The 18,101-nt window shown below is 45.0% G+C and overlaps 2 protein-coding genes across 4 annotated transcripts in view; one reads left to right on the plus strand and one right to left on the minus strand.

The window, feature by feature from the left end:
• Positions 1-9,259, minus strand: part of DGCR2 (DiGeorge syndrome critical region gene 2) — a 94,697-nt gene extending 85,438 nt beyond the window's left edge. For all 3 annotated transcript variants that reach the window (XM_074206436.1, XM_074206435.1, XM_074206434.1), the window contains exons 1-4: positions 9,010-9,259; positions 8,164-8,231; positions 7,735-7,899; positions 153-390 (exon numbers count right to left, since the gene is read on the minus strand). The gene's annotated coding sequence lies outside the window, so the exon portion shown is untranslated. The remainder of the gene's footprint in view (positions 1-152; positions 391-7,734; positions 7,900-8,163; positions 8,232-9,009) is intronic.
• Positions 9,201-10,647, plus strand: LOC141501970 (testis-specific serine/threonine-protein kinase 1-like). Its single transcript, XM_074206445.1, has one exon. It carries the CDS (start codon positions 9,340-9,342, stop codon positions 10,438-10,440), a length of 1,101 nt encoding a protein of 366 aa, XP_074062546.1. The 5' UTR covers positions 9,201-9,339; the 3' UTR covers positions 10,441-10,647.
• The last annotated feature ends 7,454 nt before the right edge of the window (positions 10,648-18,101 follow it).

Genomic DNA, 18,101 nt, shown 5'->3' on the forward strand with positions numbered 1-18,101 from the left:
GGAGTTGAGGCTGCCAATTCAGGTGGTTGGGGGGGAGGGGCGGGCTTATGTCTAGCATTTCTGAAATTATATCTGCCCTGTTCAGGCCCAACAGGGCCTGGTCCCTCAGCAGCTGATCCTTCAAGGAGGAGGGACTAGCAGACAAGACTTACACAAATCCTTTCCAGGAGCAGCCTGAATTCTCTCTTTCGAATAGCCATCCCTGCCCTGCCCAACCACACTTGATTCTCTTCTGGTCCAACCCACGGAGGCATGACTTGTGCCTTTTTCCTAGCAAGGCACAAGCATTCCATCTTTTGTGGAATTCTTTGGGCCTAGATCTCCTCTTCTACTGGAGATGAAAAATCTTCTGCAGTGCTTTCATGGGCAAGAGCCTTGCAATGCTTGGCCCTAGGAAAGAGGAGAAAACACGGACAAAGTTCCAAATAAACATCATTCTTTTTCTTCACCTTCCTTCCTTGCCAATATCGACCCTCCCTACTGGGTTACTCCTACAAAACTGATTTTTTTTAATCTTAAAAGTCCCTAAGGAGAATGTTCCTACTCCTGATTCCTACCATTCCCAAGTCCCATCCCTCACTTGGGACCAGTTCTACCCTTCTTCATTTTCTTGGGGGGATAGTGGACATCATGGCCATAAGCAGAAATAGTACCTAACATTTCTAACTTAGCTTCATTCTCCAGGGCTCCTCTCCAGTTGCCTTTCAAAGGGAAATGTGTCCAGTCCAGGGAGAGACAGGAAGTTGACTTCATCTACCGTGTGCTCAGGGATGTGTGAGGTACCTTCTCATTGACTCAGGGAAAGCTAACACTGGCCCTGGGGGCCCCTCGACTCACAGGTAGGTGAATGGAGAACCAAACCAAAACCTGGACAATAAGAGTCACACAATTGTAGAGGCAGAGTAGAATAATCCTCTCGCCTGCTTTACGCTATGCATCCACATCCAGAAAATACTCCTTGGAGTCTGAATGCATTTCTTTTATGTATTTTTTTTCTTTCTCATGGTCCCTCCCCATTTGTCCTAATTCCATTTTCAAAACATGACTAATATGGAAATATGTTAAACATGACTGGACATGTACAACCTATAAAAGATTCTTTACTGGCATGGGGAGGGTGATAGAAAAATGCAAAAGGATGAATGTTGAAAACTAGCTTTGCATATATTGAGAAAACAAATAAAATAAAGATGGTTGTTGGGGCAGCTAGGTGGCGCAGTGGGTAGAGCACCGGCCCTGGAGTCAGGAGTACCTGGGGATCAGACACTAATAATTACCTAGCTGTGTGGCCTTGGGCAAGCCACTTAACCCCATTGCCTTGAAAAAAAAACCTAAAAAAACAAAAAAGATGGTTGTCCCTCAAGAAAAGAAAGAAAGAAAGAAAGAAAGAAAGAAAGAAAGAAAGAAAGAAAGAAAGAAAGAGAGAGAGAGAGAAAGAGAGAAAGAAAGAAAGATCCCCTTCAGGATATCCAGGTCAAGCCAATCCAAGAAGCTGTGACATAGTCCAATGAACATGGTGTTGTGCTAAACACAAACCAATACTGTGACAGGAGAATCCACAAAAATCACCAGCTGATTGGATTGGGGAGGGAAAGAGAAGAATGGAGATCCTGAGGTTGGAAACCTCAAGTCACAAGGACAGTGGTTGCCCTCAACAGAAACATGGACGCTAGCAGGAGAGAGAATTTTGGATAAGATAATGAGTTCAGGTTTAGGGTTCCTTTAGAACATTCAGATGGAAATGAAAACAAGAACTTAATGACATGGGACTGACTGGGGCTACAGAGAGAGATGAGAGCTACAGATATAGATGAGAGTGTGATCAGATAAGATGACAGTTAAACCCATGGAAGCCAGTGCAAGAGAGGGTGGGAGAGAGAGAGCAGAGAGTGAGAGGAAGACCCTTGAGGGGCACTTACATGGGAAGAGTGGTCACGAAAGTAGAGGACAAGGAGATAGGGATGGAGAGAGTGAAAGGAGACAAAAACAGAGAACTGCCAGGAGCAGAATGTGACCAACGGTGTCAGAGACTGCAGAGAGAGATCAGGAAAGAGGATTGAGATAAATCCATTGGATTTAGTGATGAAGAGGGACAAGTAACCCCATTTAAAGAATAAAACTTGTAAGTCAGAATGGCAAGGACTGAGCAGTGACAAGGAGCAGAAGAGGAGGAAATAAAGTGCCAAGACCCCTTGTTCCAGGAAGTTAGACAGTTGGGAAGCTGAAGCACATCACCAGATGCAGCCTAAGGAGATGGAAGGTCTAGTTAAGTTTTGAAAGTCAAATCCTAGAATCCTAAAACTCTTGCCCTGGTAGGGACTTGAGACCCTCGAGTCCAATTCCCTCTTATAAGATATGAGAAAGCTGAGGCCCAGAGTGAATCAATGATCTAGCAAACCCATTCTGTGTCAGAGACAAGATGTGAACCCAGGACTCTCCATCCATTACACTATACTGCCTCTCAACTCTCAAACCACCATTTATTATGTGCATACCAATGTGTGAGGTGATGTGGATGCAAAGAAAACAGCCCTGCCCTTTAGGAGGAACAACATAAACTCAGAGAAGAGGATACACACCATGGAGAGAGTAATAGGGGAGGGGACACTGTTAGCTAGGAGGCCCTGGCATGAGCTCCGAAGTAAGCAAGGCTCTAAAAGGCAGAGGTGGATCGGGAGTAGCCTGCAGGCATGAAGAGCCAGGAGATCCAGGGTCAGTAGGCAGGAAGAGACTGAAGATGAAAAAGGGAGAATGTTTCAACTCTAGGAGATGGGAGAAAGAATTCAAGGCACAAGAATTGGTCCTAAGAAGAGCTACTTCTGTCTCAGGGATCTGAAAGATGGAGAAAATGGGAGGGACATCAAGGGATTCTGAGGCGGAGAAGCAAGAGTTTATAATCAATGTCCAATAAGTAGGAGATGGGGCCCTCTACAGAGGTGGGAGGATTGGGGTGGGGAGAGCAATACAGAAGGCTTGAGAGACAGGCACCATGGTAGATACATCAGAAATTCCATTGGTGAAGAATCATGAAAGAAGCTGCCGCTAGGGTTGGAGAAGGTAGCCAGGAATGCAGGAGCCTCTGTAGGGAAAAGGGAACCGTATAAGGTGTCACCCACCCCATGCACAATACCCCCCCCCCCAGTTCACTCACACCCTCAGGATCAAACATATAATTCTCTACTTGGTTCTCGGAAGTTCTGTCCAAGCTGGCCTCACTTTCTCAGAGTGAATTTCTCTTCCCCTTCTACCCTTGTCATTCCAGGAACCCTGGCTCCTGGTTGTGACTAGCACAGAACACTCCATCACTTGGTGCTTTTTTTTTTACTGACTCTCCCAAGTACCCTGGAGATAGCTTGGTTAAAGTTGTTGCTGTTTGATGATTCTGAGCCCTCTGGTGGCAGGGACCATTGTTTTCTCCTTTTCTTTGTATCCCTAGAGCTTAGCACAATGTCTAGCATGTAGTAAGAGCTTAAAAAATGCTTTTTTGACTTGATTTGACTTGACTAGAATGAAGCAGATCCCTAAGGTAAAGGGAAATTTATTCATGAAAGAACAGGAGCTCCAGAGAGCAAATTCTCCAAAATTAATTATTATATTTTTTTTATTTTTTAGGGTTTTTGCAAGGCAATGGGGTTAAGTGGCTTGCCCAAGGCCACACAGCTAGGTAATTATTATGTGTCTGAGGTCGGATTTGAACTCAGGTACTCCTGACTCCAGGGCTGGTGCTCGATTCACTGCTCCACCTAGCCGCCCCCCAACAAATAATTATTCAACCTCCATTTGAAGAGCTCTAATGGTCAAGACCACCCAATGAATTTGAACAGTCCTCACTATTAAGAAGTTTACATGGGGACAGCTAGGTGGTGCAGTGGATAGAGCACCGGCCTTGGAGTCAGGAGGACGAGTTCAAATCCGGCCTCAGACACTTAATAATGACCTAGCTGTGTGGCCTTGGGAAAGTCACTTAACCCCATTTGCCTTGCAAAAAAAAATCTAAAAAAAAAAAAGTTTAGATGAATGAAATGATGATAATGAAAATCTGTCTCTGATTCCAACAGTTCTGCCCTCTAGTGTCAGGCAAAACAAGTATAATCCCTAATTCTGCAGCAGTGATGGATCAACATTAATAATGGATTTCTAGTCTGAAAACGTTTACTCAAATTCCAGCTCTGCTGTTTACTAAAGATGACATTGAACAAGTGATTTCCCTACTTGGCTTCCTCTTTCTTCAATAAATAGGGTAAATGGCCTGCACCATCAGCTTCCTCAAAGACTTGTGAAGATCAAATTAAATAGTTTATTTAAGTAAAATGCCCTATAAACCTCAAAGTGCTTTGAAAAGGTGAACAATTGTTCTTGTCTAGATTATAAATGGACACTTTGATCAGATGGCCCGTGGATAGAAGATGCCAGAGCTGGACAATAGGTTGGACCCAAAACATGACTTCTGCCAAAGCCCCTCTGGGGATGTTACTATTTTGCTATTGATAGCTTGCCATTGTGGCTAGAGTGCCGGGCTTGATGTCAGGAGGAATTGGTCTCACATCTTATGCCCTGATACTTACTACTAATTATAGGAGCCTGGGCTTTCTATGTCTCAGAGAAGTCCCTAGGACTTGTCTACCAGGTTACAATTTGCAAGTATGGAAGGATTTCTCACACTAACTTCAGATACTCTCTGGGACAGAAGAATGACTATTAACTATAAAGAACAACAATGTCTGAAGACTCACAAAACTTCGGATGACCCAAAAAGCACTAAAGAGTTCAAAGGTGCATGTGAACAGTAGAATTCTGTCAACAAGGATTTGAATATATGTGGTGCTGTAAGTGATATCATCAGTCATGAACCGCCAGAAAGAGATAGGCTGAGCTTAGAAATAGAGTTAGGGAGAATGGTTGGACAAGTTCAGTGTCACACAAGGATCCATGGGGGAAAAAATAACAAAAATAAAAACAACAAAGATGGGTCTCTAGTGCCCTGAGTGGATGAATTCTCTATGGAGGAATTACAGTTAGACAAGAAGGTGGAAGATGGAGTCACAACTATGTCTACTAGATATAATCCCATGTCTCTCTCTTTCTCTTCCTGGCGCTATACTTCATCTCCTCACTCTCTTCTTTACTCTCCACAATCCGATTTCTGACTTTATCAGAACAGCTATCTCCAAAGCTAGCCAAGATTTTTTCAATGGCCAAATCTAATGGCCTTCCATCTCTCTGTAGCAGGTTCTCCTGGATACTCTCTCCTCTCTGGGTTTCCATGACACTGTTTTCTCCTGATTTTCCTCCTGCCATTTATTAGTTTTCTGTACCAATGGGTATATCTTTCCAAAGTTCTATTCTAAGTCCTCTTTTCACTCTAGACTCCCTCACTTAGTGATCTCATCAGATTCCAAAGACATCTTAATCTCAATGTGTCCAAAACTGCATTCATTATCTTTGATCTCAAACCCTCCCCTCTTCCAAACTTATCTCTGACTACCATCATCCTAGTCAGTCAAGATTAGAATCTGGGAGTCATCCTCAATTCCTTATCTGCACTCTCCCCAGAAAGCCAATCTGTTTCCGAATCTTCTCATATCTGCTTTACCATGACCTCTGATTTATGTCCTCTCTCTCATATAGCCACCACTTTAATTCATGCCTTCTTTACCTCTATCCTGATCTTCTGTAATATTTTTCCAACCACTCTCCCATCTCATCTCTACCTATACCAGTCCATCCTTCACTCAGTTGACAAAGTGATTTTTCTAAAATATTTATCTTTAGAAGTGACTCATTTCCCCTTATTCAGTAAACTCCTGCTTTGTTATGACCTCCAAGATCAAACAGAAACTCATTTGTTGGGGCAGCTGGGTGGTACAATGGATAGAGCACTGGCCCTATAGTCTGGAGGACCTGAGTTCATATCTGGCCTCAAACACTTAATAATTATCTGGTTGTATGACTTTGGGCAAGTCACTTAACACCATTTCCTTGCAAAAAAAGACAACAACAAAAAACTCATTTGTTTGTCATTTTGAGTGTCAAAAACCAACCCCTTCTGCTTTTCCAATATATTACCTTCCATTCCTCTCCATTTACTATGCAACCCATCTCCCCAATCTCTATCTCCCACCTCTGATTCTTTACCTGGGCCACACTCATGGGCAGAGGGCTCTCCCTCTTTCCCTTTGGCTGTAAGGGGCCTTTCCAGGTTCTACCAAGTGCTTGGGCCTTCCCTCCAGGGTTCCCTTCTATCTCCATACATATTGTATGTATCTAGTGTATATGAAAGTGTGAATATAAGTGTGTATGGACATGTGTATAGAAATGTAGGAAAGAATCAAGTGTGTTCCACAAGGCTGAGAGAAGCTAATACCAGAGTCTCACATGATACCTGTGAGAATAATATATCACAAAAGCTAGAATGTCTGGTCTTTGTGTAAGTCAAAAGACGCCAGCCTGTTTCCAGGAAGGGGAGAATTAGACGAAAGGAAAGATGATTAAAGAAATAACTTTGCAACTAGTCAGGGGTTGACCTAGAATCTGTGTCCTTCTCTTTTGCACCTGCTCAAGGAGGTTACTGTTTGATCCCCTGTGCTCATTAGTATAATGAGCAGAGTGGGGAAAATGTATTGGGGGGTTGGTGAATGTATCAATTAGATTGTGACCCTGGCCAATGATTGGCATGAAGGTGGAGGAACAAGTCATTCAAACTACATATAAGACTCAGCATTGTCATAATTCAGGGCCCCCTTTCCTTAAAAGATGTATTAATAAAAGCTATTTTAATCACTTTGGACTAAGTATTTATAATGACTAGCCATTGATAACAGATATCTGATAACAGACACACACACACACATATATATGTTGTATACATACAGACATAGGGTTATGGTTATTAGTATATTATCTTCTCCCATTCAAATGTGAACTCAAGACAGACTCTTTACTTTGGTCTTTCACTATATCCCATCACTTTGCATAGGACCAAGAAAACAGTCAATGCTTAATGCGTGTCTGTTGACTGACAGAATGGTCCTCATCTGTTTTTTATGCAGTCATCCCCTCCATTTTCCAGTCAAAATCTCTTTAAAAAAATGTTTATTGCATCAGAGTTGAGAAGGAAATGAGGTTTGTCTGGTCAGGCAAAGTACCTGGAGGGCAGTGGATACAGAGGTGAAAAGCAGACAGATACAGAAAGCCCTTAGGGAAAGTGGTTCAAAGCATCCCTGAGGACATCTCAGGTCACCCACAATCTGGCTCCAAGGTCCCTTTCCAGTTTTCTTTCCCATGAATCCCCTTCAGGTATATTCCACTTTCAGTTAAACTGGATAATAAGCTCTTCTGGAATCTCCTCTTGCCACTTCCACCTCCAGGCATTTACACACCTCAAGTAGAAACCTCCCTTCTCATTTCAGACTCATGAAATCTTCTACTTTCAAAGTTCTCCCTCATCACCCCACCTCTCCAGATAAAAGTGATCCATCCTCCTAGAACACAGGACCATCCTTTTAGAGCTGAAAGGGTCAGCTTCCCAATTTATAGAGGAGGAAACTGAGGCTTAGGGAAATGATCTGCTCAAGGTCACATAGCTAACAAGGGGCAAAGCCAGGTCTTCTGACAAGAAATCCAGTGGTCCTGCCTTGGCACCATTTTTCTCCCTCAAATACACATTTGGATTTCTTAGGAGAGTCAAAGGTTCATACTGGGTCTCATCTTTGACTCTCTTTCATAAAATCTTACCAAATCCTCCTCTTTTCCCATGAGGCATTCTTTCCTCCCCCTCTCCAGCTCTTTGAGGGGAAAAGCAGTGGTCATTTTTCATCTCTGTAGCTGCACAGTTGGCCCCACACGGTAGGCTCTCCATAGACAATTGTTGAACTGGACAGCTCCCATCCCACCTGGATCCTACAAGGGAAGAAAACTGACTGCATCCCCCCTCCACTGGAAGGAAAGGCTAGGAAGTCATGGGAAGATTTGCTGCCGGAGACCAAGTGAGTTCTTTCAGGTAAACTCCCATCTTAAAGCATTCCTTGCTTTGGTCTCAATGCCTCTGCTGTTACAGAGAAATCTAGACCCTCCCCACCACTCCCCACCCTGAATCCCTAACAATACACAATCACCTGAGATGGGAATTCACAGAACTACAGGATTCACACTGTCTGGTCTCACCTCTGATTCACTGGCTAACACACGAGGCAGATTCATCCACGGTTGATCAGCTCCATTAGGGTCTGTTCCTTTGATAAACAAAACATGCCCGACCCCATTATTGGAGTGGGATGGGGAGGGAGTTAAAACAACTCAAGGTTCACTCCCAGGTACTTGAAGACACTTATCTTGTTACCCAAATCTTTTCTTCACCAAACTACCAACCCCCAGTCTTTTTCTGTACTTCTTATATGGTTTGATTTCTAAGCCCCTTCACACCCTAGGTTGCCAATTCCTTCTTTAAAGTGGGACACAAGGACTCTAAATGCCATCTAAGGCATCTCACTGAACATTTGTTCACTGAATATCTGTCTCACTGGACATTTTATCTTAGTTTGGCCACCATACCATTCATTAGACACTCAGCTCACCTGGATAGCCCTTAGGGTGAACTATTATCTCTGGATTATTGCTTTTTTCCCCACAAAACTTTGATTTAGCAGCATCTCAAGTAGGAGCACCTTTCCATTCAGCTAAGGGACTGTGTCCCCCCAGAATCCTTTGCCAAAGTATAAATATTCTGAGACGAATATAAATATTAGTCACTGACACTTCAACTTAACTTATTTTACTAGTGTTAACAAATGATGAGAAAGAGTACTAGGCACAAGAGGGCTTCCTTTTGATGGGAAAGAGGAAGTTTTGGATCCTAAATCATTCTCAGGGAGGGTAGGTAGGGGACCTCCCATCCTCTACAAAGTTAAGAAACTCTTAGTCTGCACAGGGGCAATATCAGCCTTTGGGGAAAAACTCTCTAAGGTTAGATTGGGAAAGGAAGAGCCACAGGAGATTTCCTTCCCCTCCTACCTCAACTCAGGGCCCAAGGGCCAGGATAATGATCAGTCAAGCCACGTCTGCCTAAGGAACTGGAGGCTCCTCCCCTCAGGCCCCCTTGGGTTCCAGGTACCTAGCAGGGTCGAGGAGAGAGCTCCATTCCACCGCAGTCCCCGCTCCTTTGTGACTTCACATGCTGAAGTCACTCCAGAGACAATGCTGAGCGTTCTACCTCCAACCAACTCCAGGCCCAACCCGCTCAGAGGACTCTCTCGCAGTGTCAATAAGGGCACTGTGGGCCTATGTGGGGAAGGGCCATGTAGATACATAGCAGCGTCAGAGGCACTTGCCGCTTCTAGTACTATGGATGATGCTGCTGTCCTTAAGAGAAGAGGCTACATCATGGGAATAAATTTGGGAGAGGGTTCGTATGCAAAAGTGAAATCTGCTTACTCTGAGCGCCTGAAGTTCAATGTGGCGGTCAAGATCATAGATCGCAGGAAAGCCCCCACGGATTTTTTAGAGAAATTCTTGCCCCGGGAGATTGAGATTCTGGCAATGCTTAACCACCGCTCCATTGTTAAGACCTACGAGATCTTTGAGACGTCTGATGGCAAGGTCTACATCATCATGGAACTTGGGGTCCAAGGAGACCTCTTGGAGTTCATCAAGACCCGGGGTGCCCTGCATGAAGATGATGCCCGCAAGAAGTTCCACCAGCTCTCCTCGGCTGTCAAATACTGCCATGACCTGGATGTCGTCCACCGGGACCTCAAGTGTGAGAACCTCCTCCTCGACAAAGACTACAACATCAAGCTGTCTGACTTTGGGTTCTCCAAGCGCTGTGTACGGGACGACTCTGGGCGCATCATGCTCAGCAAGACCTTCTGTGGGTCAGCAGCCTACGCAGCCCCCGAGGTGCTCCAGGGCATCCCCTACCAGCCCAAGGTGTACGACATCTGGAGCCTGGGTGTGATCCTCTACATCATGGTCTGTGGTTCCATGCCCTACGATGATTCCAACATCAAGAAGATGCTGCGTATCCAGAAGGAGCATCGCGTCAACTTCCCCCGCTCCAAGCACCTGACTGGGGAGTGCAAGGACCTCATCTACCGAATGCTGCAGCCCGATGTCAACCGGCGGCTGCACATCGATGAGATTCTCAACCACTGCTGGGTGCAGCAGGTCAAGCCCAAGACTCAGTCCTCAGCCTCCAGCACTAAGGAGGGAGAGAGTTCCCGGGCAGGGCAGGAAACCCTCAAGGTCCCAGATACTAACACAGATAAGAAGTCCACCACCTTGGTGGAAACGAAGGAGGAGTCCAAGCCAGAGGCACCTTCAGAGAAGGATGAGGAAGTGCAGGTGACGAGGCAGTCAGAGACCCTGGGCTTCAACTCGGACCATCTGTCCCCTGAGAGTGAGCAAGGGCACTCCTCAAAACCTTCAGATGCTACGCACAGCTAAGGTGACTGACAGTCCCAGGGGGCTGGAGAAGGAGAGAAATGAGCCCGAGGTTCGGTTCGGAACTTGGATGGGAGAGGTCGGGAGCGTGCAGGAGATATTAACACGGTCCAGTATAAGCTGCTATTTTCATTAATTCCTCCTCCCTTCCTTCGAACATAGTAACCACATGGCTAAAGAATAAACCAATAAATCACAGACTATATTAGAACCCAAATATGGCATGAGTATTATTCCCCTGGCATGGCCCCAATAGGTCTGGACTTCCTGGAGGGAGGGAATACAACCCAAGGGAAAGTCTGGAAAGTCTGGAGTCAATGGACCTAGATTCAAATCTTGGTTTGATAGCTTCTTAACTCAGTGACTTAGAACAAGTCATTTTCCCTCTATGAATCTAGCTGTTTCCTCTGTAAAATGGAGGGGCAGAATAGATAGATTGCTAAAGTTCCTCCCAGTTTTCAATCCTAAGATCCCAGTGAGCACAGAGAGCACTCCAAAGAGCTGACATCCATCCCAGAACCCAGGGTCAGGAGGACCATGCAGAGTCAGGTCAAGAACACACTCATCCTCTCTTCATCTCACCCTACTATGAACCCCAATATTGCTCAGGTCCCTTAGTCTAAGAAAAGTCCTCAGTAACTTGTAGTTTCACTGCTGAAGCAGAGGGAGGGAAGAGGGAAGTAGTAAGGAATAGAGGGAGGGAAGACAAGGGTGCTAAGCAATGGTTTCAGAATCAGATGGTGTTGGTTTAAATCCCAGATTGAAAATGGTCTGTGTAAGGGCGGCTAGGTGGTGCAGTGGACAGAGCACCTGAAGTCAGGAGTACCTGAGTTCAAATCCGGCCTCAGACACTTAATAATTACCTAGCTGTGTGGCCTTGGGCAAGCCACTTAACCCCAGTGCCTAGCAAAAACTAAAAAAAAAAAAAAAAAAAAAAAAAAAAAAAAGGTCTGTGTGACCTTGAGCAGAGCATTCCAGTTACCTAAAGAAGAGGAAGGTGACCCATCACAATGATCTCTCAAGGTCCCTTCCACTTCTACACCCTAGGATTCCTCCCTTGACCTCTGCCTTTTTCTGATGATATCTCTGTCTCTCACCCTCCTCATCTCTAAAATGAATAACATTTGCCTTCCTTGCTTCTGTGAAGCTAAAATGAAAGAACAAGTAGAAGAGAACTATGGAAAATGTAGCTGTGATAAAAGAGCCTCCCCTGGCACACCAGATCACTCCCTCCCTCTCCATTGGGGTATAAAAAATAGATATGGTTACAAAATGTCAAATCGAAGAGTCCCTCCCCATTTGTGCCTTTTTAGCATTAGCTCCAAGTCCCAGATACTGGGATGCCCAGCCAAAGGATGCCAAGATTGAGTACTCTTTGAGTGGACAGGTCAGTTTAAGCTACATGGGAACCACGGGTCAGCAAATAGGTGGGGAGGCCCTTAGGAATCCATAGCCATGCTGAATTTGGCCAGTCTGGGTTCATAGAATCACAGGATCCTGGTGAAAAGGGTCAGAATGCTATTACACCAGCAAGTCCCTTCTCCTCTCTAGAACTCAGTTTTCCCAAATACAAGATGAGGGGAGTTGAACAACATGGTCACTAAGGCCCCTTCTGGTTCTAAATCCTCTGATCTGATGAATCTCAACCGGAAGCTGCCCCAGTGGTAATCTGGTTCAAGCTCCAGTGGCTTCCCTCTGGGGTCCCCCTCATAGCAGGTCCCTACCCAGCCTCTGGTGTGGAGGATCACTCGGCTAGGCTGTGGTGACTCCTTAAGAGCCCAAACTCATCAGATGACTAAATGTTGAGTCATTCTGTGCACCCTGAGCTTGCTCATGGCTTGCTGTATGTCAGACTCCCCCTGCTAAAGACAGGAGGTGTTTTGTGTGGCACACAAAAAGCAGAAGGGGCATGTGAGTGTCTGGTGAGCCTGGCTCCCAGCTATAGGCCTTCCCACCCCACCCCAATCTCCACATTTGGACAGTCTTATGCCATAAAAGAGGCCTTCTTTGTTTTCCTCGGTCTCTTGATAGTTTTCTGAGACATAGGACAGGAGAGACTCTCGAGGGAATGCAACAAATAGTTCCACATTGGTCTGGTTCCAGAGGCCAAGATGGCTCAACTAGTCTCTGAACCACCAGACCCTCCATGCAGGAGCCTTAGCCACCCGCCCTCCGCAGTAGTGTTGGCTTCTGGGAGCCAGGTATACTTGCTGGATCACCAACTCACCTGGGAACATAGAGGGGCTTCTAGGATGGGTTGTCTGGCTTCCTGTCCCCAGCCACCTGGGCCCACAGCTCAATCATCCCTGGGGAAATAAGGATTCCCAATGAGGCATTCCGGTGGTAAGAGCCTGACTGGCCCTGGACATCTCCAGCCCCACTTGGGGCTAGGCAATGGTCCTTGAGAAGAAAAGTAGAGTGGATGCTAAGAGCTGAGTGCCACAGACCTGAGGAGGGTGGTCCCCATTCCCCAGGCTGAGATGAGCCACAATGTAATTGAGTATTGTTAGGCCTACAGCTGGAATCCCAGCTTCACTCTTATCTGAATCAGTCACAACCTCTCTGGGTCTCAGTTTCCTCATCAATAAAAATGAAAGGCTACTAGAATACCTTCCAGTTCTAAACCTATGTAAAATGCTCTGCAAGGGCATAATCAGCAAAGACTTGTTTCTTCTAAGTCTCAACTTCCCCACCTGTAAAATGAAAATGATGACTCATCCTAGCATGATCTTCCTCACAGGACTGTCATAAAGAAAGCACTTGGTAAACCATAGAACACTATAGAAATGGGAATTGAAATCCTTGGTAAGCATTGAGTTTGATCCCCACCTTTCCTAAGATCTTGATTCTAAACTTGGGTCCAGGAAAAAGGAAAGCATTTATTGGTGGTGTTCAATCCCAATAGAGACCTCACTATTGCAAAGCAGTTATTTTGTTTTATTCCCTCCCATAGTAGCTGTTCCAAACCTTCTCTCATTTCAAATGAGATTTTTCTTCCTATTTTGCTGAGAAAACTGAGGTCATCTGCAGAGCCTCTTCTCCCTTCTCTTCATTTCAAAACTCCTTGACCTTCTCTCTTCCACTTGCATTCCCCCATTCCAATGTATGATTAAAAGGTAGTGACCTTCTCACCAAAGCCAACCCCTTTCCCTGTACTGTGTTCACATCCCTATCTTCTCCTGCCCCCACTATCAAGTCCTCTTTCCTTAATCTTAGATCTCTCTTCCTATCTACTGATTCCTTCCCTACTATCTATTCTTTTTTGTTTGTTTGTTTTTAGGCTTTTGCAAGGCAAATGGAGTTAAGGGACTTGCCCAAGGCCACACAGCTAGGTCATTAAGTGTCTGAGACCAGATTTGAACCCAGGTACTCCTGACTCCAGTGCTTTATCCACTATGACACCTAGCCGCCGCCCCCCCACTATCTATTCTTAAAAAAATTTTTTTCACTTGACCCTGCCATCCCTTCATGTGGTCATCCTCTATCTTCCCTTCTATAAGTAAGCTGAATCCATTTCTCTCCATCCGTTCAGTTCTCCACCCATGCAATCTAGCTTCCAACTTGACCACACAACTAAATCTCTCTTCCATGTGAACAATAACCTCCTAATGACCTAATCTGCTGGCATCCTCTCAATCCTTATCCTCCAATTTCCCTGAAAGGTCAAGTGACTGTCTGTTCCATTCCTACTGGATATTCTCCCTTTCTGGGTTTCCATGACATTGCTTTCTCCTGGTTCTCCCCAACCTAACAACTTCTGTCTCCTTTGCTGGATTATCATTCACAACCCATTCTCTTAACTCTAAGTGTTGCACAATTCTATGTCCCAGAACTTCTTTTCTCTCTATACTCGCTCTCACATCGGCCTCATCAATTAAGGATTAATCTCTAGGCAGACAACTCCTAAGAGCTAATCCCGCATTACTAACTAAACGCCTGCTGGACATTTCCCACATCCCATAGACATTTCAAATTCTGCATCTCTTAAACTTGTTCCCCCCATCTCTATTCACATAGCCATCATCTTAGTGTTGACTATTCATCAGTTTTCACCTGGACCATTCTAAAAGCTTCCTAGTCAGTCTCCTCTCAAATCTCTCTTCACCAACCCTTCCTCACCTCTGCCTTTTAGAGGACAGTTTCCCTTCCTTCAAAAAAGCTTAGCAGACCTTCTCTGATTCTTCCCCACCTACTAGAACCCTCCCCTTCAAAATGTATTTATAGATTCTGCTTGTATATACTTTGTACTGGCTTATGGGTTAGTACATGTTGGTCGCCTCAGTAAAATGTAAGCTCTTCTGAGGGCTGTTTGCAATCTTTGTATCAATAGTATTTAATAAGTACTTAAATTAACTGCTCCCTTTTATCCTAGACCCTGGAGAAGCAAGAAGAGGACAGCATTCCTAAAACTATCCCAATTCTATTTTGCATTCCTCTTCTCACCTCAGTGTTCCAATATTTCAAAAAGGTATAATAGGCCTGGGAGAAGTCAATCCCACCCTCCTCCTCCTAGAGAATCCCAAGTCCTTTGGAGACAGCTATATGCTTAGGTCTCTCTGACTTCAAGCCAAAGGAGGCCTGACGCACCCAAAGTTCAGGATCTCGGAGTGCATGCAGTATTCAATCAGAGAGGGGTAGGACTACCTTTAAGCATTTTTTTTAGGTTTTTTTTGGCAAGGCAAACAGGGTTAAGGGGCTTGCCCAAGGCCACACAGCTAGGTCATTATTAAGTGTCTGAGACCAGATTTGAACCCAGGTACTCCTGACTCCAAGGCTGGTGCTTTATCCACTACGCCACCTAGCCGCCCCTACCTTTAAGCTTTTAAAGAAGTATCAATGGAAAAAGAAATTAAGATTATTTTTATGCTTAGATCCAGAGGGGAAAACCAAAGTAACAAACCTAAGTGGGAGAGATACAGGTTCAGGCTGGACATAATAATATGGAAATAATAGGCACTTTCCCAAAGTGGAGTGAGCTATCCAGAAATGTAGTGGAGTGGAGGTCTCCACACACGAGGGTGACCACTTGTCTGGGATATTCTCAAGAACTCTCCAGGTTATCAAGTTGGATTATACACACAAAAATCCCTCCTACAGCTAAGAAATCTGTGATACCTCCTTTTTCACAGAAGGCAGTCCAGCACTCAGAACATGACCTTCCTAACTACCTATGAAAGGCTCATTTGAGAGGCAGTATGGTGCACTAAATAGGAACAAAGATCATGGACCTGAGTTCAAATACTGATTTTACCACCAACTTGATATAACTCTGTATCCATCTCTTCCCCTACACCTTGTCCTCAGTCCTCTATAAAAACGAGGAAACTGGATTCCATGGTAATTGAGCTCCTTCCAATCTTATGGTTCCCTAGGTCAGGTCCAGCAGTTCTTGGTCATAGGGCCCTCAGGGGCCACTGAGTCCCAGCCATCTCCCATGGTCATCCAGCCTCTGATTTGAACATCTCTTTAAATCTCACCCTCAGTGCCCCTAGTTCTGCTGCCCAGGGTCAACAAGAACTAATCTAGATCCTCCTTCATATAACAGCTACCATCTCATTCCCTATATCACCTCCCTATCTGGCTAAATAACCTTCATTCCTTCCATCACCAGTTGGCAAGGTCTTCTGGCTGTGCTGCAATGCAAACACCTTCATGAGTCAATGGCTTTCCTTGGACATGGTGTCCAGTTCCAGATGGAACCTGCCTCTCCTTACCTGATACTATTCCTCTCAATAGACCCTAAGACTGCATTAGCTAATTTGTGGGGGAACTGATTCCCAAGGAACTTGTTCACTGAAATCCCTAAATCTTTGGCTATCTTCTACCTAAGCTTCCTGACCCTCTAACCCCAACTGTCTATCTCCACTTTTTCTGGAGACAGCTGTTCATTAAACTCGACAAAAGTATAACCAGTCCAAGGCCTACACCCAACAGGACATTCAAAGAGGACAGGACTGATGTTTCTCTTCCATAACCACTGTCCTTAGCTCCTCTCACTCCTAATCTTGGCCTTGATGCTTCCACTTCCTGTGCAGGAGGGATGGTAGCTCACAGCTCACAGGGTTGAGGACTGAAAGGGTCACAAGGATCCCTGCCCATCTCCCCATCTGGAGCTTCAACCAGTCCAAAACTGTCAAGACATCCAGCTCTGGACATACCCTATTATTCCCATTCCAACCCTCCAAATGCCAGTTCTCTAACCAGTTTGACCTCTGCAGCCCTCTCTGCCCATCATCACTTAGTCCTTCTCCCAGATAGCCAGGAGTTTCCTCAACTCAATTATTATCCAAGTCTCTAACCAGGATGGCTTCCCCATTAGAAATCAGTACAAATAATTACAGGAATGTAAAAAGTACAGAGACTTCAGCCTAGCCTGGGGAAAAAAGCACTGGGTTTGGAGTTGAGAGTATCTACATTCAATCCTGACTCTGATACATTCCTGGTTGCCTGACCCAGGCAAGTCATTCACTCACTGTATAAGGCAAGAGTAGGTAATCTTTTTTCTGTCAAGGGCCATTTGGATATTTATAACAACATTCAGGGGTTATATTTTTCAATTTTTAAAAAAATTTCATTAAGGCAATGGGGTTAAGTGACTTGCCCAAGGTCACACAGCTAGGCAATTAAGTGTCTGAGGCCGAATTTGAACTCAGGTCCTCCTGTCTTCAGGACCAGTGCTCTATATACTACACTACCTAACTGCCCCTCATGGGCTATATCTGATCAAACATCTAATTCACCCCTAAAAAGCTTCAAGAGTTACTGAATTCCAAGTCCCACCTATAGTTGCCCTGGCAATGTCAGACCAATATGGCCTGCTTCCCCACTCTGATGTAAGGTATAAATGAGATGCCAATCAGCACTGGTGAAAGGAGTTTCCACATTAGAATTTCCCTACATCGATGAAATCCCAACCAAAAAATTAACCAGGAATAGTAAGGACCCTAAGAACTTTCCATACTGATGTTACAAAAGCAGGTTCAGAGGGGGCAGTCTTCCTTTTCCCTACCACATAAGAGGCTATGCTAGGAGAGGACAGACTGATCTAACAAGTCTCTTGAGTCTGTGACCTATGTTGAATGATGCCCCTTCCATCCAAAGACCAGTCCAGCAGAGTCTGGAGAGTATTATCAGCAGAGGCCTGGATCCAGTTGTTCATTCAATCCTCTGCTAACACATGAAGGGGATTTCTCTCTCTCTCTCTCTGGATCACTGAAGGGAGCTCCTGTGTGAGGGGTAACCACAGATTCTTGGGAGACACTTAAGTCATCTTTGTGCCATCTCCCTGAGAAGCTTATTTGAGAGAGACACTATGAAATGCAGCCTTCTAGAAATGAGAGCTGTTATGAGAATACTGACCCAGAGCCTTCTTCACTTCCCTCCTGGGCCAGAGTCTTCTAATTGATCTCTCCTCTTCTATTCCATCTCACACATTTTGTCAGATTAATCATGTTGTTCTTCCCTTGTAGGGGTCCTCAGATGACTCCCTTGTTGGACTTCAAGGCCTTCCACAACCTGGCTCCAATCAATCATTCCAGCTTTATCTTAATGAATCAATAAGCATTTATGGTGGATAGAGCACCGACCCTGGAGTCAGGAGTACCTGAGTTCAAATCCGGCCTCAGAAACTTAATAATTACCTAGCTGTGTGGCCTTGGGCAAGC

This window comes from Macrotis lagotis, chromosome X (assembly GCF_037893015.1).
Source record: "Macrotis lagotis isolate mMagLag1 chromosome X, bilby.v1.9.chrom.fasta, whole genome shotgun sequence".
Classification (NCBI taxonomy): domain Eukaryota; kingdom Metazoa; phylum Chordata; class Mammalia; order Peramelemorphia; family Peramelidae; genus Macrotis; species Macrotis lagotis.